At 42.7% G+C, this 27,061-nt stretch overlaps 2 protein-coding genes across 2 annotated transcripts; one reads left to right on the forward strand and one right to left on the reverse strand.

Annotated features, from left to right (window-relative positions):
* Positions 1 to 407: 407 nt before the first annotated feature.
* Positions 408 to 19,851, reverse strand: flii (FLII actin remodeling protein). The gene is made up of 31 exons (XM_034090050.2): positions 19,713 to 19,851; positions 18,220 to 18,330; positions 17,653 to 17,724; positions 17,413 to 17,493; positions 17,029 to 17,276; positions 16,620 to 16,723; positions 16,129 to 16,304; positions 15,760 to 15,917; positions 15,442 to 15,526; positions 14,677 to 14,824; positions 14,141 to 14,277; positions 13,934 to 14,041; positions 13,321 to 13,425; positions 13,039 to 13,218; positions 11,040 to 11,122; positions 10,426 to 10,500; positions 10,177 to 10,260; positions 9,894 to 10,065; positions 8,494 to 8,601; positions 8,209 to 8,400; positions 7,541 to 7,639; positions 7,333 to 7,422; positions 6,695 to 6,834; positions 4,857 to 5,091; positions 4,148 to 4,302; positions 4,008 to 4,068; positions 3,721 to 3,849; positions 3,254 to 3,360; positions 2,840 to 2,945; positions 2,659 to 2,724; positions 408 to 2,326 (listed from the first exon to the last, which is right to left on the reverse strand). The coding sequence occupies exons 1-31, from the start codon at positions 19,773 to 19,775 to the stop codon at positions 2,192 to 2,194; spliced, it is 3,813 nt and encodes a 1,270-aa protein (XP_033945941.1). The 5' UTR covers positions 19,776 to 19,851; the 3' UTR covers positions 408 to 2,191.
* A 998-nt stretch (positions 19,852 to 20,849) lies between these two features.
* Positions 20,850 to 26,262, forward strand: desi1a (desumoylating isopeptidase 1a). Its single transcript, XM_034089247.2, has 6 exons — positions 20,850 to 21,046; positions 21,333 to 21,354; positions 22,127 to 22,196; positions 22,812 to 22,921; positions 23,096 to 23,218; positions 23,673 to 26,262. Exons 1-6 carry the CDS (start codon positions 20,956 to 20,958, stop codon positions 23,761 to 23,763), a joined length of 507 nt encoding a protein of 168 aa, XP_033945138.1. The 5' UTR covers positions 20,850 to 20,955; the 3' UTR covers positions 23,764 to 26,262.
* Positions 26,263 to 27,061: the final 799 nt, after the last annotated feature.

Raw genomic sequence — 27,061 nt, forward strand, 5'->3', positions numbered from 1 at the left:
TCAAAAACAGGTCGAAAGTGCAGAACCGGTAACAGAATAATAATACTGACGATTTCAATAGGTCTTTGCACTACGTGCTCAGGCCCTAATTACTTAAACATTCTATGTAAGTCAGTTTAGGAGGTGGAAAATATTATAAGGCAGTCACTGTAAAGTGTCAAATACAATAAGAACATTTAAAAATGGTCTATGTAGAAAAGGTTTGTGATAGTCGTAGTAGCATGACAGGAAAAGTAGTGTTTTGGCATTGGTCTGGCATAAAAAGGTCTATATATATATATACTATAAAAGGTCCTTAAGGTCAAATAAAGTATATTATATTTGTAAAAGTCATGGTAAGTATGTCATTAAGTGATAAACCAGACCTTTCCCAACAGATGTGAAAACAGTGCAAAAATAAGGCCAGATGACAACAAAAACGTGAAATTTTATTTTAATATAAAATACATAAATAAAGCATCTGCAAGTGGCATCAGAAGCATGTGCACATATTCATACACACATCCACATAATAGAGGACTCAAACGCTACCAGGCATACGATTCACCCCACACAATAAAGTATAAAGAAACAAAACGATGGTAGTTGCAGCCATTTAGAGAATATGGTACGTATATATGTGGTTTGGACCAATGCCTGAACTCGACACAGGTCACATGATCACCGCAGCAGGTTTCCTTTAAATATTGACCCTGGAGACACTGATCTAGAAACAGTTCATAACTCATCTGTAAACCCTTCAACATAAGCTACTGATTTGAGACCAGTGGAACCAGAAGTCACTAAGATATGTCTCTTATATGCTGCAGAACATCTCCCATTAAAGTCTGCAGATCTTAAAGTTTACAAAACAAGATATGTGAAAAAGAAAGCAACGTTGAAACATCGATGTCCGACTGAAATGTCTAACTTCTAAACCTGTAGAATCAAACATCATTAGACTACATTTGGAAAGAAACTAGCTCCTCTTGTCCTCTTCGCTCCAGAATAGCAAGAAAATAAACATTTGACAAGTTGATCGCAGCGTGTGTCGTAGAAGAATAGTTATATTTAGTTTCAATATCTCCCCGGCTCTGCTGATTGCACTTTTAAACATCTGTCCCTTAAATTAAACGTAGGAGACGACCCTTTGTTTAACATCTCTTTGGCCGAATGAAGAATCTTTACATGAGAGAAGTTAGGTGACCAATCAGCCGTCCCCATTTCAATGAAGGCGGGGCTAACATACAAACATACCAAGTATCAGACAAACAGACATTTATATGTAAAAACAGACATTCCTCAGAAAAACTCTTCGTGCCGTTTTCTGCTTCGTGAGGAATGAGTCCTAACACCAGGTAACGAGTCCTAAAACCAGGTAACGAGTCCTAAAACCAGGTAACGAGTCCTAAAACCAGGTAACGAGTCCTAAAACCAGGTAACGAGTCCTAAAACCAGGTAACGAGTTAGCAAGTGACGATTTCCTGTTTGCTCGTCACAAAATCAGCGTTTTTGGTTGGACGCCTGAAACGAGGTCTGTGGTAAACACATGTTCACGTTTAGTTCACTAAATCGCCCACTGCTGAATGTCTGAAGCGATAACAAGTGCCTCAATGAGACTACTAACCAACCAAACGTGTATTTTCTGCAATAATCCAATCGGTTAGCTTTTTGTCTTGAACGCCCTTTCGATGCTAACTCTCAGGTCGGCCTACACAAATACATCATCTCTGCACCACTGATGCAAAAACAACAACAACAACAACTGTAAAACTTGTACCTGCTTCGATTGGGCGAGGTGGAACGTTGGCCCACGCAGCAGAACAGATCGATATGTCAGGGCATTCCGCTCCCTTTGGGTTTTAAGCCTCTGGACACACACAAACCTCCTCTCAAACATCACCTCTCGTTCAACGCCACGATTCAGACGCTGCCAAAAAAGCTTGTAGAAAAAAAATGATATTTTGCAGTTTGTCCCAACGACGAGAGACGGCTTCTTGACCAGAAGAACTTTTTGAAGCTTAAGCTGAACTTTAAAATCTGTTTTTGGCAAGAGGAGAGGGGGGGGGGCAATAAGAGCTCATATAAAGCCGGCTTCGGCAAAGACATCATCATCATCATCATCTTACTGGAAGAAGATGACATGGCAGCGGATGGATTTGAAGCATGTGTGAGCGTTGTGGGTGTGTCTATGCGAGCACTCCGGGTGCGTCTATGCGAGCTGGGTTTTGAACGCCCCCCAGGCGTGGAAGCAGCGGCTGAAGCAGTGCGGCTCGTTTCCTTTCCGCACCAGACGCAGCTTCCTGGGTGGCTCCGCCTCCTTCGAGCGCATGTGCTGGATGTAAACCTGCGGGGGGGAGTCAGTGAGATGAGGATGACAGCAGAACCTTTTCACTACAGATGGGGTCCAAAACTAGCGAGCCTGTCTGGGAGCAAATACATTTGATACGCTACACAATACGGCCAGGGTCCGTAGAACTTTCAGAATATTGGGTTGCAGGTTAACATTTTCCAAAGGGGGGTTCGTCTCACACTGCACTGTCAATTTTTATTATCTTTGCTTTTAAATGCCATTTTATAATATGTTTCTTAATGCTCTTAAAGTCTTTCATTTGTGTAAAGCACTTTGAATGAGCTTCTGTGTTTTCCACACCAACTAAATCACAGTTTCTCACTCACCTGGCAGGCTTTGAGACTCAGCTTGATCTCCACCTGGCTGGTCTGAGTGCCGACCCACATGTACACCTGAGGGAGGAACAGGAAGTGAGGGAGGAACAGGAAGTGAGGCAGAAACACACACAGTTAATGGTTACAGATGAAAGGAATTAGTCCATCACTCAGATTTAAGATGGGCCGTCACCTCCTTCCCGTTGTCCAGCAACATGATGTCATCGTCAGCCAGGTCGTCCTGACAGAAGTCCGAGCACTTCTCCGACACGGAGAAATATCCCTTCTCATTGGAACACCTGAGAGAGGGAGGGAGAGAGGGAGGGAGAGAGGGAGGGAGGGAGAGAGGGAGGGAGGCAAAAGACGGCATTGAGAAAGAAGCAGATTCAACTTCATATAATTTATAGGTCGCACTTTTGTAAACCATTCCATCACTTGTTAGACGTTGCTGTGGCGATCCCCACAGGAGCACTTTGGTTGAAGCGTCTCAGGGACACAACGACATGCTGACTGCAGTGGGGTTTGAACCTGTGACCAACGCACTACCCCACTGCGCCACACGCCTCCCATAATGAGTACATAACACCTAGAGATGATGTTCACTCACCTGAAGAGCCGAGCGCACTTCATATAATCTGCGTCTTCGTCGTACTCTTTCTGAGAGCCAATCCCCACCCAGAAGAAGTTCTCTGGCTCCTCCCCCTCATTTATTACCTAGGAGACAAATTGAATCTTCAGTTTGACAACAAACAGACGCCTAAGTATCTTTCTCAAATCTGGAGAGAGAAGCTTTTTATATCTATCGTCACATTTTATGACGTCAACAAGGTTTCATTTAGAGTTTAAAAGTTTGAAACTTTTCACTACGGCTCGAGCAAATCATTAAAATGTCTTTAATTGGAATTTAAAAGTGAGAGTATTTGAAGTTGAAGCACTGAAAGGAGTTTTGATGATATAGGAGCGACAGGGCGCGTGCGTGGGTTTGACCCTTGACCTTTGTGGAGCATTAGAAGCTGCACAGAAACATCCATTATAATGAAGGACTTGACGATGCACACGGCGCCTCACGAGTACCTGTTTGCTGTACGTGTCGTCGAACATGCTGTTCATGATGTCCTCGGACAGCTTGGCCTCGTCGGGGTCCGCGGCTCGGCCCACCCACGTGTACACGATGCCCTGATTGTCTGTGCTCTCAAACGGTACCTGCAGAAAGCAACTGTTACACAGGAACCAGAAGAACCCTTTTCACGAGGAGGAGGAGGAGGAGGAGGAGGAGGAGGAGGAGGAGGAGGAGGAGGAGGAGGAGGAGGAGGAGGAGGAGGAGGAGGAGGAGGAGGAGGAGAACAACAACAACAACAAACCTTGAGAACAAAGCAGAACTCCGAGTTGAGGTTGCTGGAGTCTGTTGCGATCTGGATCGTCCTGAGGGAGAGTCAAAGACATGAAGTTCTGCAGACAGTGGTTCTGTGCATTGAACAGCTGCTCCCAGAGCGGGGGGTACCTGGTGCAGAGAGCGCTGCCGTTGGTGCGGATGTGGTAGAGCGAGGGCTGGGCGGCGTCCAGCTTCTGTTTCCTCTTCCCTTTGTGGGTGATGAACTTCCTCTTGAAGTGCGACAGGAACTTGAGGTTCTCCTGCTGCTGAGTCATCCGCACCACCTGAGCAGCGGGGGGGGGAGGGGGAGGGTTAACCATCCACTACACGCTCAGAGCGGGGTTCCGTAACACTTCCTATTGAGGTGCACGCATTCACCATCAACTAGTCATCGTTAACGTGCATCTTAGCAGTATCTATATATTACTATTAAACACTTATTAATGCCTTAATCTATAAGTACAAGTTGTTCCTCAATAACCGTCTAATTAGTGCGTATTTACAGCAGGAAACAGGGGGGGGGGGCTGCAGGAAGGAAAGACCTGCGGTGTCTCTCCGTGACCATTGCAAGTAAGGAAGTTGTTGTCCATGAGTGTTGCTCTTAATACGCTCCATACGGCAGCAGAACCACACGGACAGCAATTCTCCCATAATAACACTTAACATGAATATTCTCATGTAGCAACACATGAGATGATGAGTGTTCGCTGTCTAAATGACTCACAATGAGGTATTTTCTTTACAGCGTAATAAATATAGGAACAGCACTTGCAGAAGACAAACAACAACAGAGTGGGACTTCCGTTGTCCACGCGTGCGTTCAGACCGGCTCCCGTACCTTGAGCTTTCCGGGGAAGAGGCTCTCGAACTTCTTCTGCAGGGAGAAGGTGAAGGTGAGCCAGCCCATGTTGGAGGCCTGCCTGCCCTGCCAGAAGTACACCACGCACTGGAAGTCTTCCTCAGGCTGCTTCTCCTCTTCCTCAGCTGCTGCCGCGCTCTCCCCCTCCGCGCCCTCACCCCCCTTCTTCCCCTTCCCCTTCTCCTCGTCTTCGTACTCCACAGCCACCCAGTACCTGAAGGAGGCAGAGCGGGGTTAGAGGGAGACTGACTCGCTCCGACAGGACACAGAAACCAACATCGCCCTATTGTTTGTTATTGACATTTTTGTTTTAGCCGACTGGTTTTCTATTTATTTGTTTGTCTGTTTGTCTTCTGTCTGTGTGGCATTGAGTTTGCCCTGGTGTTCAGCAACCTATAAAGTGAACCTTTGTTGACCTCCTTTTGATACATGCTCTGACAGAATAACTGTATGCTGTTGAAAAAACCCAATAAACTAAGTTTTAAAAAGAAACCAACATCTTTCTAAAGGCGATGGCCCTTTTCTGTTTGTGTTGCTCCGAGGGCAAAAAGGTATCATCCAATTATAAACTATTACTATTTTCCAATTTCACTAAGTTACATATTTTGGTACCACTTTACAATAAGACTACCGTATAAAGGGTTTACCAATAGTTTGCAACTCATTTATTGATTAGGTTGCGAACACTTTATAAGACATTGGTTGCTTGCCAAATAGTGAGCCCACATTTATCTGTGCTGCTAAGTCTTACATTGGCTTCTTCGTCTCCTTCATCAGCCAGCATCCTTGGTGTCTGTTGTTCACCGAGTTGATTCTCGCTAAGTAGCCAATATACCGGCCCGTCCACACACAGGCATGAAAACAATCTTTCAACGCTTCGTCCATTCACTTGAATGGGGTGATGTAGAAGATTTTGAATCTTCGCCGAACTGCATTGTGGGGAGCATGGCATGGCTTTGCAAGCATCGTGAGCATCAAAAGTTGAGCAATGTTCAACTTTTGATGCTCCCGTTGCTTTCGAAGCTGGCATCAGCCAATCAAATCCCGTTTATGCAAATCCCGCCAGTACAAGCGCTAGCCAATCAAACCGCGTGCAAGCTGGGAGAGCCAGACCGCAGTTCATTTCCTCATATTCCAAACGAGAAATTACGGTAGCAAATCACCCGGTTCTTTCCGACCAGAACTATTTACCGGGATACAAACCGGAGGAGCCAGGCATGGAGGGAGGTGGCAGAGACAGTGGGTGAAACTGGTAGGTTTTCGCCTGTTTGGGGAGTTTATATCCAGTGGACTTCGTTTTAACATTGCTATTGCTTTGTATGCCGGGGGGGGCGGGAGATTCATGTGATTGGTTGTTGGTCGCAAAAAATCGCCAACTTTCAGACACGCCCAGCTTCAAGATTTTTCAAGATTTTGTTCATGCCTGTGCGTGGACAGGCCGTCATCCTGCCAAATAGTGAGCCTGTGCTGATGTATGAACAGTATGTCAGAACTGGTTTATAAATGGTTCTTAATGATTAATAAAGTGTTTACAACCTAATTCATAACCTAATTATGAACCCTTGATGAATCCTTGATAAGGGTCGTCTCATTGTGAAGTGGAACCCATATGTTTGCTATTAAGTGGGAACCTGGACAATAGCACGTATTTGACCTAGATGGGAAAACAATTGGGGGAAAAACTAAATCTTTTGGAAAATAGTAAAAAAACGACCAAGTATTATTTCTACATTGTTAATTGTAAGCTTTTAGGGAGTGTTTGGCCATTGTTGGTCCAACAGAGGCTCTGATTGGCTCCCCACAGTCACATGTCCTACCTGCAGAGGAAGACGTAGCAGTCCTGCGTGTGGAAGTGACCGAACTCTTCCTCAGGCAGGCGGGCGAACTTCTTCCCCTCCAACACGAACCCTTCCATCCCGTCCAGGTCCTCGTTCCACTCCTCCATCAGAACTTCAGCCTGCACACAGAGGGAGAGACATGTGAGACAGGAGAGACATGTGAGACCTCAGCCTGCACACGGAGGGAGAGACATGTGAGACAGGAGAGACCTCAGCCTGCACACGGAGGGAGAGACACGTGAGACATGTGAGACAGGAGAGACAGGAGAGACCTCGGCCTCAAAGAACGTCTTCAGCTGCGAGTAATTCAACTGTTAGTGAGTCCGTGGAAATGAACATTTCATTTGTATTTGTTCCGTTCATGGCACTTAAAGGCGGGGCCGGTCATTCACTTCAGAAACACTGTTATATTCCATGGAACGCTCTTAACATCCCGATAGCAATGAATACATTAAATACTTTGACAATAAATACATAAAACATCATCTGTGGAAGCCGTGGCGCTGTCAAAAGCACGACCAATCATCTGAGCGAAACACAAACACGTACAAAATAAGACTGAGTTCCCACTCGACAGTTAATGGGAAGAAACAAAAGAACAATAGCCATGTTGTTACCTCCGTGAGGGCCATGGCGGGCTGCCGGGGGAGGAAGAGGGCGGTGAGGTCGGCCTTCATCTTGTCCTTCTGCTCTGCGTCCTTCTTCACCTGAGAGGAAACACAGAAACCATCACTCTGATAACCGGACACACAAGAGCTCCTGCAACACGTCGGGCTCTGGAGCTCGATGTCCACGCAGTGGGAAGGATCGCTTTGCATCGCTGACCTTGCCCTGCAGGTTGTCTTTCTGCTGGACCGTCTCAGCCGCTCGGGTGTAATCCACCTTCAGCACGTCATCCCAGTTCTTGAACTTAGACTTATACACCTGAGGAGGAGGAGGAGGAGGAGGAGGAGGAGGAGGAGGAGGAGGAGGAGGAGGAGGAGGAGGAGGAGGAGGAGGAGATTAAATTTACTTTATTGATCCCACTGTGGCAGGGGGGGGAAATCACAATGTCAGTTTTTTCCAATATCGTGCAGCCCTAGATACCGCCATGAGACAGCAGGTAAAGCAGGGGGATGTTATGTTTTAAGAAGGGGTGTGCCGTCCCCACCTTCACTCCCAGTCTCTGCAGCAGTGAGTGAGAAGTGTTAAATTATTTTATATTTTATATTGTTGCATCGACTCAGTCGTCTTGCGTCTCATCGGTCAGAGAGAAACCATTATTTATTTTATTTTCATTAACATACTTTTGAGCTCCTTGTGTCGACTAACCTGATAAATGTTATATTTGCTGCATGTACCTTTAAAGTTCTTAACAAATCATCTGAGGGGAATTTCTTGTTGTTTGTTTTTAACTTGTGATGTGTCATTTTGTAAAGCACTTGGAGCTGCATGTGTTGTTGTGTTGTATGAAAAGTGCTGTATCAATAAAGCTTTTTTATCATCATCGTTACCTGGCACTCGGTGCCCTCCAGGTTGCGGGTGACCGAGGCGTGTTTGGGCCGGTGCAGCATGGAGCAGATCTCCTGGCCCAGCTTCAGGGCGGCGGCTCGGACCAGGCGAGGGGACTTCCTCCCGATCCAGATGAAGACGTCGGACCAGCAGTCCAGGATGTACACGCCCTTAGTGTCCAGCAGGGACTGCACCTGGGGACACGAGAGGGACAACATGGAATCAGATATTGACTTTTTAAATGGCAACATTTCAGTCAGAAAGTCGTGCTTTCAGCACAAAGTTACCAGTCTGAGCTCCGGCTGAGTGTCCAGTTTGATCTTGTGGTCTTTGTGCTCCACGGACAGCTTGTAGTTGATCTGAGGCAGCTCCAGGTAGCCCAGACCCAAGCCCACCTGCAGGACAGGATACACAAGAAACAAAACATCAGAGAACTGTAACTTCCTGCTGGGCGATGTCATCATGCTGCCCCTGTCATGTTGCTTAACGTGTTATCACGCTATAGAGACTTTTTGATAGCTCTAATAAACCCTTTTTTATTGTTTCTGCAAGAGTTAAAGGTGGGGTAGGTACGTTAGAGAAACCGGCTCGAGATACACTTTGTTATATTCCATGGAATGCTCTTAACATCCGATAGCAATGAATATCTGAAGTGCTTTGACAAAAAATCCATAAAACATGTCATCTGTGGAAGCCGTGGCGCTGTAAAAAGCACGACCAATCATCTGAGCCGGCCCGGCTAAAGTAACTGGATGGCCTACCTGCCTGTCAGCCTTCCATCTGTGCACAAACTTATCTCGTGCGCGTTCGTGTGTGTTGGGGGAGGGGCTCTGGAAGGAAGTGGCAGATTTCTTCCGGCTGTGTATTTTCAAATTGTAGCGATTCTTCACTCGGGTTGGTTTCTCAAAGTGACCGACCCCACCTTTACTAAGGGTCATATTTCCTGTAACGCCGTTTTTGATGGACTTTTTATTTCTTTTCTAAATAATTTGCAAGTCTATTTCAGTAGAAAGGTGTGTAAGAAAGGGCCTCGTCTAATTAGCAAAACATGTATAGATTCATTTCAACGCTCAGGTCCGAGACCCTCACGAGATAAATGATGTGTTACCGTAAGAAGCCATTTTAAGTAGGGAGTGTCTCTAATCTGTGTCTCTACTACACCCATTGAGATACTCACTACAAACAGCAAGGCATCATCCATAAACATCATTTCATTTGGAGCTAAAGACAACATCTTGACTCGTCTGCCATCATGTAATAAAGTAAAAAAAAAGTTTTAAGTATCAACGAATGTGAAATAATATTGAACCTCTTTGATTCCAGTCATATTCCAATGGGACTGTTTGTGCTTTAGTCCATCCCACATCGTGCACACCATCGTGGGTTTACAGAAACGTGACACGTGACTTTGAGATCAAGCCGAAAGCTCCAGTGAATCCCACACACCTCCTAGAACTCTGACCCGATACACCCACACTGCCCCCACACTGCCTTCACACTGCCCCCACACTACACCCACACCGCCTCCACACTGCCCCCACACCGCCTCCACACTGCCTCCACACTGCCCCCACACTGCCTCCACACTGCCCCCACACCGCCTCCACACTGCCTCCACACCGCCTCCACACCGCAGGAGCGCCACGGCGACACCGCGCTGAAGCAGCGCTGCTGTTCAAACGCTCACCTTGTAGAGCTTGGGTCTGACGGGAGAGAAGTCGTCCGGAACGTGTTTCTTGATCTCCTCCGGTTGTCCTCCCAGAACCTCCCAGAAGCCCGGGGGCTCCTGGTTCTGAGAGAGGGTGGTGATCTCCGCCTTGCCCTTACGCTCGTTCTTGTTGATCTTCTCTGCAAACAACCTGCCGGATGAAACAATGCGCGCACACTTTGACGCTTCGCTGAACTACAAGTATGTGGTTTTCATGTTTTAATGGCTTTAGATTTGAGTTTCTATTTGCTCTGTGTCCTACCTGGCCTTCGTGGTGCCGCTCAGAGTAGCGTTGGCTCCTCTCCAGATAAAGATGTCGGGTCCACTGTCCAACAGGAAGACAAACCTGCCATAAACAAAACAAACACAATCAAAAACTAACTCCAGTTCATGTCAAATAGAAAGGGATCAAATCAATGGGCCCAATATCACAGGGCTTTCAAATGTGTTCAGCATCTCCGTCATAAGAGTGTGTGAGACTGCGAGTGTAGGCAGGAAGTGTGTGAGTTACCGTGGGTCGAGCGAGGAGGCCTTCACCGGGACAGACTCCAGTCGGATGTTCTTCTTGCCGTAAACTCTGTACAACCTGTTGGACAAAAACAATATTTAATACCTCGTTAAAATGTTTTCAGACCGACAGACACAAAAGTTCACATCACAACATCTAAATGATTTAGCGCTTTAATCTGACTAAATGTATTCAGACTCCAGATGAATAATCTCCGACAAGATAACAATCATATAAAAGCAAAGAGAAATGATTTATGTATTTTTAGGGAACACGTTTTGTTGGTGGAGATTGTGTTTCTTGGAGTTTGTTGTTGTAATACTCGTGTTGGCCACAAGAGGCTGACGCGTGATGAGTATTGGCAAGTCATGAAGCAACTGGCAGTTACCATCAGCCTGAAAGATGATTTATACATGGAACTTTGAAAACAACAAGTTTCACAATTTTACAGACGATAAAAGGAAACCCTGAAAACCATTTGATCAGAGTTATGGTTCCAGGTTCTTCTATGTCTCTAACTTGCCTCACGGCGCTTCTGTTCCTCGGCTTGACAGAAATAAAGAAGAAGAATGGAAACAACAAAGACGCATTTGAAAAACAAGTCTCGTGCATCTCACCTGATGGGATAGCTGGTGTCCTCCACAGTGTAGAAGCCGCTGGCTGTTCCTCCCTCGATGTAGGAGATCTCATTGTTAAACACCTGCACGCAGACAGAAAACAGTCTCGTACTCCATCCAATAAAGGAAATGGACTTTACAAACATTGTGTTCGGACTAAATCCACCAGACTCAGGGACAGTTTCCTCCCGGAATCGGCTTGGTGTGTAAGGACCATAGACTGTAAGGACCATAGACTGTAAGGACCATAGACTGTAAGGACCTTTAAACACCTCAACCTTTGAAAGAACATCCATAACATTCATCTGGTTGCAACTTAGATATATATCAATATTCCAATGACTTGTATATAGACTATTCTGCACTATTTCTATTATATTTGATTTGATTTACTTGCACTATTATCTGTTTGATTGTGTTGCACTGTTGGAGCTGCTGGGGACCTCAGATTTTCATTGTCATGACTACACTGTAGCTATGCACACATGACAATAAAAGCCTTAATCTTGAAATGTTGCACTGCACAGTAGAGATGTTAAGATTCACTGATTCGCATCGGTGCACCGGCATAAACGTTCACGATGCGAGTGCACCGGTTGAAAGAGTGCACATCGACTACAGTTTGGGTTGAACCGGGTTGAACTCGCGATGCATCGATTGCGTAGCGCCTTTGCATCGGTAAAAAACCGATTCATTCATATAAAATCCCCTCATCTTGTCAACGCTCAGCAGAGACGATCTTTGATATTTGCTTCGCCACTACGGAGGCCGAGAGTCTCAGTTATCAACCCACACGGAAGTTGAGGAGAAAGAGAGACACAGCGCACCGAAAAATACCTACAAATAAAACGTTTGGCAACACTTTGGATTGTTCCAGAAAGACGGTGTAATAGTCCTTTATGCTATATAGCTGACCGCAGGTCATGGAGAGTAATAAGGTATCCGTAGACCTTTGTATGAGGTATCTTTATTACTTAACAGGTCTCCAGCCATGATACATAGATCCGTCCTAGATGCGGGCTTGCATACACACAGTATCACTCCGCAGCCGCACCCCATCAGTAACGTCCTGATGGTATATGTGCGCGGCACTATATACTACAGACGGTCAACTTGAAAAATCGCTCGCAAATTGTAAACGATGCCGAGCCGCTTTAAAGTACACAAGTAGTACGAGGAACTTAGCGACGCACATAAAGAGGCGACATGGGGTCTGCGGCTGAAAAGAGAAACCTGAAAGTTAGACATGAGTTAAATCACTCAGTGAGGTGTTCGTCAGAGAGAGTGGTGTTTAGTTTACAGCAGCATGTGACGGCCAATAATAGTTTACATGTCTTCCTTACTGTAAGCAGTTATGAAATACCTGTTTGTGAAAGGTTATTTGTATTCTTTATTGTTATAGAACCCACTGATTTCTGCTCACTGGTGAGTTAGCCTATGAGTGTTCAGCACATCAGGCAGCAGCTGTATGGGCATGGCACTATGGTAGCTGTTATTTGCACATTGTTAATCATGAGCAATGCATCCTTACATTGTTTAACTGTGAGGTGTTATACAATTGTACTCTGGAGAGCTTTTAAAGGGAAAAAAGTAAACGGCATGATGGGATGTGCAGTACCAAATATGTAAAGCACTTTTTTGTTAATGTATGATTTGCTGCATATAAGGAATACAACTAAAATCCTCTGTCGTACCATATTGAAGTATCATTATTTTTGCATAATGTTGAATCGCATCGTATCGCACCGAATCGCATAATGTTGAATCAAATCGTATCGAACTGTATCGCAACTGGGGTAAATCGTATCGCATCGCCTGGTGTTTCAAATGTATCGTTAATGTATCGTATCCTGGCAACGTATCGAGATGCGCATCGCATCGGCCTCAGTGATGGAGATGCACATCCCTACTGCACAGGGGTTTTACTTTGTGTTAAGCTTAGACTCAGTTGTCTGCCTATCGGCGTGCCCCTATCATCTGTACAGTCAAGTCTACGTACGGCGCTGAACTCCTCGCTCTCGTCCCCCATCTCCTCCCTTATCGTCCTGCACTCGGCTCCCAGGAAGTTCCTCAGGTTGACGGAGTGGATGGCGGCGCCGGCCTTCTTGTCCAGCGTGGCGTCCTGACCAATCCAGTAGAAGATCTGCCAGTTCAGCTGCCCGTTCTCATCCAGGAAGGTCTGCAAGTTCACACAGGACGGAGGTCAGAGAGTCGTCCTGGCATGCAGCGTGCAGGACAGTTTACAGATAAATATCCCGTGTTGTTTGATTTGACGCGTCACCTTGAGGATGATGTAGCTGTCGGCCTCGTAGAACTTGCTGTGGAAAGCTTCGTCCACCTGTAGAGGAATAAAGTTCTCTATCTGCCACACGGACACGCCTGGGACCTGAGGACGGGGGACAGGAGATATAAGCACTGATATCTGTACCATGCAACACTTTAAATGTTTATAATCAATCTTTCAGTTGGTTGGCTGTAGCTTGGACAGAATCAGAATACTGTTTTTCTCCCGAGGAAAAACAGGTTTATTTTAGGCAAGGCAAGTTTATTTCTTTAACACCTTTCAACACAATTTTAGAATTAAATAAAACAAAAAAATGTGATTATTAGATGAAATTAAAATGTCCAGTAAAAGATCAAATAAATAAAAAATAAAACAAATATGAATGAAGAAAATAAGTTAATGTCAGAACGGGCAATACAAAATAAATAATGAAATTAACATATTTGAATAAACACAAGTTAAATTAAAACAAATGATTTTGATAAGATAAGAAGTTCAACAAAAAAAAATCCAGTAATATGTCCAAAATGTGTTAAAGGTTCAAATCAAGTAAAAGATCAAATAAATAAAATAGAATTTAAATCTAAGTAAGTAAAAGTGTGCCCCTCACCTGGCCCACGTCCTCCATAAAGAACTCGGAGTAGTCCAGCGCCGGTTTCTCCAGACTCTTGTCCCAGCGCCGGACCTTTAGATCGGCGAGCTGCAGTTCCCCGTTCTCCTGAGGAGCAAAGCATGTGTTTACAGAAGGTAGTTTAAGACCCTCACGGTGTTCATCGTTCCCCCTCTGGACGCTGGATCCGTCCTTCCCGATCTTTACCGTTGACTCCAAATTGTTCCTCTCCTGAGCGACGTCGCTCATGCCCTTCAGCACCTGCTTGGCCTGGTCGTCCTGAGAGCTGTCCTTCCTCCTCCTCAGCCTCATCTTCCTCGCCAGGGGGTCTCGGGGGCTGGCTCCTGCAAACATAGAGACAGAGATACCAGGAGTTACTTCAGCAGACAGATATCACCATTAATATCGTATTAAGACTTTCACACCGCTGTATATTTTTTAATATACATATTATACTGTATTTTGTAGTATATAACTTCTTATGTTCATACAAATATTTTATCTACTTTTTCTATTTTAATTCTACTTTTAAATATATCTTTTATTTTGTTATAAAATTGAGAAACTGTCACAAAATGTCCCCTTGGATTAAAAGAAAGTGTTCTGATGATTTTAATGATGTTTTCATTGAAGAAAAAAATAAATCATACATTTGAATTATTTTTTAATATTAAATAAGGAACTTATTCTATATACATTAAAGTCCAAAGTCTTCCTCCAGTTGCAGACGTAAACACACGCACCTCCCCCAGCAGCAGCCACGGTCGCCGGCGAGGCCCCGGCCAGACGCAGCTGGTTCGGCAGAGAGAAGTCGATGTTGTACCACTCGGCTCCGCGGTCCACTGGCTTGGGAGGCATCACCAGGTTAGGGTTCTCACGCACATCCAGAACCTAGAGACAAAAGACCGGGTCGTATCGTCATGTGTTTGCATTTATCCTTCCTAAACATTATGACCTCACGGAGCACCAATCATTCCAGGTCTGTTTGTTAGCATTCCTACCGAAATGTAAAATATACTGGACTACGACTATTGCCTTTGTCATGAAGTTGTTATGTCTGTCAGATTAAGTTATATTTGCTTTATCCAACTTCATCCTATTTTAACTAGAATGTATTGTCTATAAGTGTGTTATATGTTCTCTCCAGCCAGGAGACGGGTTACTTTATGACACTTTTATGAAGTAATCAACCCTATAAATAATCTACAATTTTCCCTAAAATAAATGTTGTTTAAATCCAATTCTATCAGAGAATTTGACCTTGCAGGGAATTTAGGTTAAATGTCAGGTCACCCAACACCATGGCAAATAAATAAAGAATAAAAATAGACCTGATATATTCCATATTTCAACTGTCTGGAAGCACTGACTCAGTGTTAAATGTTTTTGTTTCTTAGAGTTCAGAAGTTGCAGAAACATTAAAATGGAGTGGCCAGTAAACGTGCTCTGTGACCTGCCACAGTGACCGGTGGGGAAACAAGTGCATACTTAGTTAATAGTGATCGTACCTCTAAATCAGTCAGGAAGTGGATGGCCTCGGGCAGCGTCACCAGACGGTTTTTATTCAGCACCAGCTTCTTCAGCTTGCCACACCTACGCAACACAAAACCACATATTGGATCAACATCGCCAATTACTCTCGTGTCGACATAACTCGTCGTCAGGCACAGAGAATCTCCGACTGCCAGCATACTTCTACACAGCTGTTGAATTTGGTTGCTTAGCTGTAAATGCTTCTTCATTAAGACTCAGCCTTTTAGGGGGAAATATAAATATCAGAGTAACAATGCACCTTCAGTCTGTGTGTGTGTTGGTGTGTGTCTCACCTGCAGAGCCCCTCTGGGATCAGTTCCAGGTTGTTGTTGGCAGCCATGAACTCTGTGAGGCTGGACAGTTTGCCCACGCCCGGAGGCACCCCGTCAAAGTCCAGTTTGTTGGAGTTCACATACAGCTTCTTCAGTTTGGACAGCTTACAGATTGCAGACTGAGTAGAGACACACGAGAGAAATGTTGATTTAATGCAAGATACAAAAGCTAGTAAGATTCCAGCAAGAAAGTAGATCACATTGATACCCCAGTAAAACACCCAACATAATGGAATCAAATGTGTCCTTAAATGTAGCAACAGCTGCAGCTCCACAGCGTTCTGAACACGGAGAGATAAAACGGCAGCGAGTGTTTCTCCGTGAGCTTACGGGCAGCGAGGTGAGCTGGTTGCGGCTCAGGTTGAGCGTCTCCAGCTGCGTCCACTGGTCGATGCAGAGGGACAGCTCTGTGATCTGATTGCTGCTCAGGTTCAGTCTCTTCAAACTGCCCAGAGTGTAGAGACACTCGGGGACGCGGGACAGGTCGTTACCGGACAGGTCGACATCTGGGAGGGACGGGAGGACAGAGGCAACACGGGTTAGTAAGAGGATGTTTCCCCAGAGCAACTGTGTTCCCCTCGTCTGTTTCCTAATTTGGTCAAGATGTCTAATCGTTTCCCCGGGAGAGAAAGACTGCTTCTCTGTTGCCTGGCAGGTGGTGAATGTGTAAGACTCTGAAATGTTTTACTTTGACAGTACTGCTATGTGAAAAATGTACCACCGTGCCAAGAGGTCAACGTAAGAAGAGGAATGGGCCAAGCCCCGAAAAAAGCTCTGGAAGAAAACATGACAGTGTGTGTGTGAGTTTATCTACTTGTTACCTGCCAAGTGTGTCAGGCCCTCCAGGCTGGTGGGCATGTTGGTCTGGGTCCTCTGGGTGTTCCTCAGGTGGAGAGTCTGTAACGCCACCATGGCTGGCAGCTGGCTGCTCACACACACAGAAAGAAAGAAACAAATAAACGTTAAATCAGGTAAAGGTGTGATATTGCCAGATTGTCATTAAAAAAAAAAAAAATGTTTTAAAGGATCTATCTATGCCAAACATACATGTTTTGTTAAGTAGAACACCCTTTATAGGCCTGTATTTTCTCACAGCACGACAACACTTAGAAAAAATTGTGCTTTCTTCAATGTGAATATTGTCCATATCACAATTTCAATCACATTTTTGATTAATTGTGCCGCCCTGATGAAGTAAGAGGAACAGATGACGGAGTCCTGTCGGCTCACCGCAGCTGGGCATGCATCAGCGGGTTGTTGTTCAGTGTGAGCGTCTGCAGGTGGACCAGGCGTCTCATCTGCGGCGGCAGGCTGTCCAGCTTGTTGTCGCTCAGGTCCAGATACAGCAGGTCCGTCAGGTTGATGAACAGCTGGTTGGGGATGGCGTCGATGCCGTTGTGGCTCAGATTCAGAACCAGCATGTTCCTGCTGTTCTCCAGGTCCCGCGGGATCTCCGTCAGCTGGTTGAAACTCAAGTCCTGAAGGAGAATAAGGGGGAATGTGGCGTTTTTGAAGACAATACTGTCAGGGAGGTAGAGTTATGGTGGATGTGTTGTTGTAAAAATGGCAGGTTGGAAAGCAGATACATTGGGATTGTGTGAGAGTATTACATACCAGCACAGAGAGGTCATCTAGCTGAAAGATGTCATCGGGGACTCCGGAGTTTTTCAGGTTGTTGGCTCTGGCTACCACCGCCTGCACAGATATAGAAACACAATTAGGGCAATATAAAACTACACATTGGCACGAGGAGAAAGGGGCCGTATTAAAAGCATCAGATTGAAATGTACAGTGCTTATGGCTTGTAAGAAATTGCCACATGCTTCGTCTTGTGCGCGTGTGGGTGTCACTTACCCGTAGATTGGGTAAACTGGACAGTTCTCCATGGAGAGTGGTCAGGCTGTTGTGACTCACTGAAAGATGTTCCTGAAGAACAACAGAGGTTTTGTTTACAGACTGCACCAACAAAGAAAATATCATCTATAACTCCATAAATACACTATAAATGTCCAGTTTGCAACGTACTTCTTGCACTAATTCTCATTTGTCACTAAACAGAATGATTCGACGGAAAACAGGATCAAATCAGGACTGATAAGCCCAGACACTGTGACTCCTTGCTGAGCAGACTAATCTTATTCACCTTTTCACCGCAGCCTGCTGAGTAAAGCTTTGGAGGTTCAGATTAGATAATCCTATCAAAGATATGAAGGACTAAAGTAAGGCTGAGTGTTTTATCAAATGAGGTTGCACTGTTCTCTAAATCTACTGATGTGAAGTCCTTTGTTACTCACACATTAAATATAAACAATTAACAATACTGTTCCCAACCATGCATGTATAGATGGCTTGGGGAATTACATTAACATAGGTTGCTATAGGCGACAACTACGATTTCAAGTGCAGTCCTGAAGGTCTCACCAGCTTCTGCAGAGAGGCCAGCTCCTCTGGGAGGTAACACAGTCCGGTCCTGTTCAGCTTCAGCCATCGCAGACTGCTCATACACTTCACATGCTCGGGGAAGTACCCGCCCTGTAGAGACGGAGAGGAAAGGAAGGTCAATGCTAGATCTTTGTCAAGTTCAATTGAGAGAAAATTGGTGGAGGGTGCAAATAAAACCCACCCAACATTGACTGAAAGACTGGAATGTTGGTGTAAAACCCTTAGATGTAGTGTTATGTCGTTTTAATTGTTTTTTTTTTTATTGTTTTTATTGTTTTGTTTCACCCTTTTTAAATTTTAAATTTTGTAGCACTTTGAGTTTTGTTTACATAAATGAAAAGTGCGCTTATAAATAAAATATATTATTATTATTATTGTTAACACATAATGGAGATATGTTTTACTGAAACAGCCCAAAAAAGGCAAAGTTCAAACTGAATTTTTTTCTTCCAAATAATTACCATATGTTTAGCTAAATGTATTAAACACAGCATATGAACCTTGTATATCCATAAGAATAAGAACAGTGCATTTCTTGCATGCACCTACAAACCCTGATATAAGTTGACATCCTTGCTGGTTTATTGTGGGTCAACTTGTCAAAACAACTAGGTCATTTAAATCAGCTACACGAGTTTAGAAAGCAGACATTTAGCTAGCTGTGATGTGCAGTATGTTATAGTCGGGATAAGAAACCTTTCAGTCGGTCGTTATGATTCATAGTTAGGCAGAGGAAATGATGTCATCCTGTACTGTAGATATAAGCAGCCATTAATTTAACAATAAGGTTATTTATCCAGCTTCGTACTATTTTCATACCAACATGGCAGCTAGCATTACGCACACAAATAGTTCTGACAGTTAGAATACATGCCAGATGAACTCAGCTGTCACTGCTGCCAGTCGGGCTGCTTTTAATTCCAGTCTCTCAAACTAAGCTCACAAAGTGTGTCTGTTTTCAATCCTGCAACCATGACGACATTGAGTCAACAAACTCTAAAACAGTAACCACATGTATTGAATTGTTGGCCTTGTAGGTTAGTGATTATACTTAAACGCTGATAAAGCTGAGACATGTTGTGAAGGGAAGTTTGAGTCACAGAGTTAGCCAACAGTGAAGCTAAGTTTGCTAGCTAATGTGACGTTGAAACTAGAGCTAAAGATCCCAAACTACACAGAATGAGCTAACGTGTACCCATAACAAAGTACAAAACGAACCCTCTCAGCCCATTCCTCTAAATAGAAAGTGGTCAAATGCCAGGAAACAGGCTAGTGACGGAAACCAGACAGCTACTTTGTCCATGTCAAACTGACAACTGGCTAACGCCCAATGCTAGCGACGTTAAGCTAAGCTAGTGTTTAGCGAGTTTAGCCTTTAGCCGTTTGTTGTGAAAGTCTAACTTGGGTTAGCTTTGGTTAGCTAGCTCAACGCGACGAATTCAATACCAGCAAAAACATATTGGAAGACTTACTTTAAAGTCGTTTCCACTGAGATCTACCCCCCTGATGAAGGGAAGAACTCCGGTGGAAGCCATTTCTGTTTGCTTTATCAGCTGCTCTGCCCTCAACTGTCTATTTTGGACCAGAGGCAGGGAGGGTTGTGGCTGCGGCACACTTCTTCTTCGTTAGTTTTAATGGCGGGCGACAAACCAACGTTTGAAGGTGCATGCCGCCACCTACTGTATTGGAGTGTATATCGTCAAGACTGAAAGACAATTACAAGAAAACCACGCTAAATTCTAGAAATAAAAACGGTATTGTTGACATATTTAATTAAAGACCGCTGAAAAACAAACACGACGACACCAGTGTTGTGCAATATGTACCTATTTTGAATTAGTATTATTACTGGCTGCCTTCTGAGTTTGACAATTGTAATAGTCTAATACGAATCTGTAAATTACTATTTGCAATATATGATTGTTCAACATGTTTTTTGTATACACTTCACTTCAGTATTTATCTTTCTATAGTGAATCTTTACAACATAATAACACATGTTCAACTGTCTTCTAATTGGATGTTTTCATAATGAATAATATATCATTGAGTCCAGTATGTCCTGATCTCACCCTGGAGAAAACTGCGCACATTCTTTTCTGCGAATTCCCTTTAAACTTTGACACTTTGACATACTTCTGAATATTATTATAACCTCTACCAACAGTTACTGCCACCCGCTATTCCGGAATGTGTACCAAAGGTTAATATTAGTGTGTGTAAAGCGCCATCTAGGGGTTTTAACTAGGGACTACAATGCACCCAGGTCTGTGTGGGTGTCCCGTTTTCTACAAGGACTTGCTTATGTGCTTGCTTTTGAGTGTGGGGCATTAGATTAATACGATTACATATTCAGGAATTTTTCTGTGTTATCTGAAGGGATCATCAGTTGCAAATGTCTTTTTTTTCTTATCTAAAGTGGCACATTTCCAGCAAAAACTGCGGTTACATAGAAACTGTCAAGTCATTAAGCGATAGTGATAGTAAAACCAGAGGAGGTATAACTTATTTTCAAAATAAGAAGATTTCTCTAGGAAGCTCACGATGAATTGCTGGCGTCTTGCGAAAACATGTTTTATTTTGAAGGCGGTTGAAGCAGTGGAATCGGAAGTGCTTTTGTATGAGATCCTCCCGGTCAGCTGTGCGGTTAAATATCCGTCGCTTAGCCAGCCAAGAAACACATTAAATAAAAAAAGCTATTTTAGGTTTTACATTATGGATAATAATGTAACGCGATACAATGTTCAGCTATATATTTATGATTTATCGAGAGGAATGGCCCGCAGCCTTAGTCCCATCATGTTAGGTAAGTGCAGACAAAAAATCCGGCCTTGGACACAAATAGGGGATTTATTATATATGTATTAACAGTTTGTATGTACTCATTACCGTTCAGTGAACTGTTGTTTGGTTAAATCATCAAGATTTTTTAATGCATTTATTTTGAAAATATAATGTAAATCGTGACTGATTTATGTTTCTACCTCTTAAGAAATGGCTCAGGTCTTGATACAAAACTGATACACTTGTAAGTTACAGCTGCACTGAATGTCGTCTGCTACCGATTCATTTCGTACCCCTTTCTGTTACAGGAAAGCAACTGGATGGTATATGGTATGAACCCTTTTATTTTATTTTGACAGCTGTTTTTTTTATATCTAAAACGACCTCTTGAGTTGTGAAAACATTGCAAGTCCAGGCCATTGACCCATTCATTATCACAGAAAACACATGACTATAATATAATATGTAATGTTGGAAATGTGACTATTTCTGTCCTTAATTTAAAGCTGAAACCAATGATTATTCTCATTATTGATTAATTGATTTGATCGGTCAATACAATGGCAAGAATAGAAAGAAGTATCTATTTTTCAAAATCCAAGGTGACTCTCATTGTCTTGTTTTGTTAGTCCAAAACCATAACATATATACTAAAAAGTACTTAAAAGATTCTGAAAACAGCTAATTTGTTCATACAAAATAAAACAGTTCATAAAAATAAGCAATCAGTTTATTTTTGTGACAATAAGCTAATAAATAAAACAACTCATTGTTAGCAGCTCTAGCTTATTTTGTTATTGAGTAATGTTTTTGTATTTAGCTTAAAGTAATTTAAAAAAAAAGTAGAGCATAATTTAACAATATAAGAGATTGTATTGAAAACAATTATAATACATACTTTGGGAGTTCATTATAACAATCAATTTATCAAATGCTGGGTTTTTAATTTGTATTACTGTGTACTGCTATACGTTATTAGGCTGTCTAACTGGTTTATAGCTTGCTTTTCTGTAAAGAGGCACTTAGTTACAATTCTAAATAAACACAATTCCACTGTTCTAAGCTTTATTTACAGCTTTGATAACTGTGTGCTTTCTCACAGGCACACAGCGGTAGTGGCATACGGTGAGGAGTTCTTCTACGGAGGGGAGGGGATCTCCAGCTGTCCGCCGGTGAGTCTGTGTAAAGGGGACTGACTCCTTTCACAACTCTCAGTTATTTTCCACAAGCTTATTGAGAAAAAGTATGCAAACCAAAAGTGACAGCAGAGAGATTTATCAACATTTCTTAGTTTTTTTTTTCTCAATAAGATGAAAACTTGAATTCTAAAAAAAAAAAAAAAAAGGTTTTACTTTAGGTAATGTATATATCTATAAGTACAATATTTTTTACAATATTTACGTGTAGTGTCTTATTTTTTATCGACTTTTACAATTCATTTTCCACTTCAATAATGTGTTATTGAAGTGGCCTATAATAGTGTGGATTTACAAACAGGGAGTCTGTAAATCCACACAGTATTGGTGAAAGGAAACAACTGAATCAACTAGTGTTTCCCTGCTCATGGATGTCATATGTGTCCTTGGGCAAGACACTTCACCTGAACTTGCTCCTGTGGGTATTGTCCACAGTTTCTGACCATTGCATGTATGATATGTGTAATGTGTGTATATGTAAAGCGCTTTGAGTCATTGAAAAAGGGCTATAATAAATGTAAGGAATTATTATTATTATTATTATATGACGTGTACATGTTATGAGATGTTTGTGTACTGTGTGTTTGTCAGGGTGGGACGATGCTGGGTCCTCCAGACACAGTGGTGGAGCTCGGAGAGACCGAAGTAACTGAGGAGATCTTCATGGAGTACCTCTCTTCCCTGGGAGAAAGCACATACAGGTCGAGTAACTGCTAAATAGCTGTTCTTCAAGGCAACACAAAGCAAGACACATAGTATTAATCCTTAAGTAAAAGAGATTCTCATAAGTTCTCAAAGTTTAATTGTAATTTAATTTGGCTAATTTCACAAATCTACTGAAAAACTATTATTTGATATTTGTTTCCTTGGTTCAGAGGAGACAGGTATCGCCTGTTTGAGCACAACTGCAACACCTTCACCAACGAGGTGGCTCAGTTCATGACGGGCAACTCCATCCCATCCCACATCACCGACCTCCCATCAGAAGTCCTCTCCACGTGAGTGTTGAACTCAATCCGTCAGCTCCCCGTGACTCCAATCGAAGGTTTAAGAAAATACAATGCAAAAGAGTCACAATAACATGAATAATAACATATGTGAAAATAGTTGAGCGAACATCAAGCTTCTGGAAGATGTAGTTATAATTAGAAGTTGTTTACTACTCCCCACGTCAGTAGGGGCTTGGACTGTGAGCCGCAGGGTCGCCGGTTCAAGTCCCCGAACAGACCTAAATGTGAAGTGTGGACTGCTACTCCCAGTTCACCTCCTGGCCTGCCGTGGTGCCCTCGAGCAAGGCACCGGATTTATCTGATACTTCTTGTCCGCGCACAAATTGAAAGGCATTCGCTGATATATGAAGTTGCTACATAATATAATGCTTTGTGTATGATCAATGTTAAGAACCCTTGCTGCTGCGATTTAAAATATCAAATCTCTTCCGTCTGTCTCCAGACCGTTCGGCCAGATTCTGCGGCCGATCCTGGACTCGATCCACATCGCCCCTCCAGGGGGAAACGTCATCAACCGGGGGAGAAACGCGTAACCTGAGAGCCGCAGATCCCCGTGCGCTCACAAGGTCACTTTTATTGAAGTCAGACAGTCAAGCTTTCTTTCTCCTTTCCTTCTGTACATACATTACACACTATAGCATTTAAGCTAATGGCCATTTTGGAAGCTATTACTGATGACTGACAAGTGTTTTCTTAAAAATTCATAATTTACACCTCCTTAGGATCCACATGATTTAGTTATTTATTATTAAAGGGGAATCTGGAATCAAAGTCAATGTACTTGTAAAACACAGATGAAGTTTTGGGTTTACTAGCATAGCAGGATAACAGATGCTTTTTAACACTTAAAACTGACTTTAATGAATGTTGCCTTCTTATAAATACATCTACGGAAAGTCAGATGTTCAATTAAGCTTTTTTCAGATGTAAAATATAACAGACACATGTATATTAAAGATTTGGAGCACTGCGGTGTAACTTAGCATGTTCATTTTGCAATAAATTGTACCATAACATATATAACATATTGCACTTTTTACTCCATAACATTTATCTATAGGCTGTAATCACACCACCTACAACATTAAAATACCTCTTGCGCATTAGTGCATCCACTTAGGAAGTACAATACATTTTATACAAAAAAGCAAATTTACACCTGGAACTAGTTTAATTCCCATTTTGGTGTTCATTTAATAAGATTTTACTTCTGTAGTTTAGTTATTTAATAATGAATGTAATTGTTTTACACTGACATGCATATCAGATATATGTAGTGTACACTTTTGCATAGATATATTTAATATATTCAATTATATGAAGGCTGTTTGAAGATCAGGATGAAGATAGCTGAAGGATCTTTTAATGTCAACAATATTTACATTTTGCACTTTTATGATTGTGTTGTCGATTGTTCTTTGGTAGCCTGTAGTTAAATGTCCATCATTGACCCTTTTATACCTGTAATATGTGTCTGTTTCTGCCGAGTTCAACTGACAAGATATGATTTGATTTGTTGCATCTTTTGTGATAAAGCAGGTTATTGACACCTAACTCATACTGCAGTTACAATATATAGAGAGGTGATGGGGAGAAAACCACATGTTGAGTATGTGTCATTATAGCAGGACTGGGATCAGTTCACTTTACATTTGAGTTATTCCTACGTATATCATCTCTGCCTCAAACGCCTCCATTGGACTCCTTTGTTTACTTCCTGAACTTAGTGACATCACTACATAACACTTGCGCTTCTATCGGCTAGCGGCTAGTGCTCCAACACATTGTACGTGATAGGCTAAGGGGCGGGACATCTCTAAACGGTTGACCAATCACAACAGAGCCGGACAGCTAACCAATCAGAGCAGACTGGGCTCTGGTTTCAGACAGAGGGTGAAAAGAGGTGCTGCAGCATGAGAGAAATAAAGAGCTTTTTGAACATTAAAGCATGGAGACATGTCCCAGTAGAGACACTAAGTACAAATATGAACCTGAAAATGATCTTAATAGGGCCCCTTTAACTTATGTCTCAGATATTTAAGTGAACTGCACCCCGGTCCTGTTATATGACATGAGTCGTGCCTCTTTGCCACAGGGAGATGCTGATTATAATTACATTTTATTATACCCTTTTTTTGTTGCCATGTGTATTATAAAAACTGCTCATCCACAGATTTTAAATACAACTTGTTTGCATCCTTTGACAGCCACCAGAGTGTGTTGCATATACGATGCACCTCTGTGCCTTCACTTCCCTCCGCCTGGTGACAGTCACACTGTTAGGAGCTGGCATGTTGTTTTGTGCAGCACAGATGGTAACTCCCTGTGCTGTCTGCATTCAAATCTGTAGTTAGGTTACTGTGTGGGGCTCCAGAAAACTTACACACATGAGGTGAAAGTGGGTAGAAGTAGTGAGACAAACTTAAGTAGTTCAGCAACACTCACAGCCTATAATATCAGTGCATTATACACGGCCATCAGAGAGAACACAAAGTGTCTAATTTCAAGCTAATTCATAGTTTTGACATATTTGAAGTGTGCCTGATGAAGACAGTGTTCCCCATATGAACCTATTGAACCTCGTGCAACGATCAAACGGAAAAAACAAGGAAATAACAAAGAAAATGGCTAAACCAGCATTACATGTCTTTGCATCTTCCTGCAATAAGCAAACATCTCACAAATGGTACCTTCCAAGCTGTGACCGTTATCGTTTCTACCTTGCAGCGTTTATATTTCCAAACCTGATATTTGTAAGCATTCGGCCACTGTCTGCCCATTTAAGAGGCTTGAAGGCTCTCTTGTTATTTTGACCAACTGAGAGACATGCTGAGCAGACCAGTGAAATGTATTCCTGCACAAATCACTGTGTTGATCTGACGTGTGCTGGATGCTACCTGTGATGGGAAATTGCAACAGATAGTGCTGGATATGGCCCTATTTAATGATTCTAACTATAGTATGTTTATGCATATTGTTTGCGTCATTGTTTTCTTTTGTAAACATAAAGCTATTGACTGCAAATTTGAGAACGTCTATTGTTATTATTGACTCATTCTTATAGCTTCAGGTATGCATACTGTATACATTTTATTCATAGATTGCACATGGTAAATGGACTGTACTTATATAGCGCTTTATCCAGTCTTTAAGACCCCTCAACGCGCTTTACATACTACATGTCGTTCACCCATTCATACCCATTCATACAGAGCAGTGTACTTAACTCTAGGAACTAACATTCATACACATTCACACACCGTTGGCCATGCCATCGGGAGCAACACATATCATTTGAATCATTTGGTAGGCAATAAGGTATATGGGGCATTCTACCGAATTAGTTCAAAGTGCGGTCCCACAGCAAGAAAAACTATTTAACAAAACAATTAAGTATTCAGACATAGATATTTACTAAGAATATGTTATGGTCTATTTAAACAAAAACATCATGTATTGGGTACTTTCTATTGGGAAGTAGCTGTGCCCAGCCCTGACATCTACATTTCAATTTCTGTAAATAACACTTAAAACGTTTTTATTTGATGTTGTTGAATGGTGTATTTAGAAGATCTTTATGATTACATTCAAACAGAAGTTGGAATATTTAGATTAATTGTGGGTGTCACTTTTTAATAAAAAAACTATACTAAAAAAATCATGTCCCTAGTTTTCACGTCACTACCGAAACACAAGGGGTTTTAGCCACACCCCTGCATTTTTAACAAGGCAGTGACACTGCATCCCGTCCCATCATGGCTGAATGGCAAGTAGCTATATCCCATACTTTTGATATAAATCTGTTCCAAAATCCGAAAATCGGCGTGTACT

Source organism: Pseudochaenichthys georgianus, chromosome 8 (assembly GCF_902827115.2).
Source record: "Pseudochaenichthys georgianus chromosome 8, fPseGeo1.2, whole genome shotgun sequence".
NCBI classification, from domain to species: Eukaryota; Metazoa; Chordata; class Actinopteri; order Perciformes; family Channichthyidae; genus Pseudochaenichthys; species Pseudochaenichthys georgianus.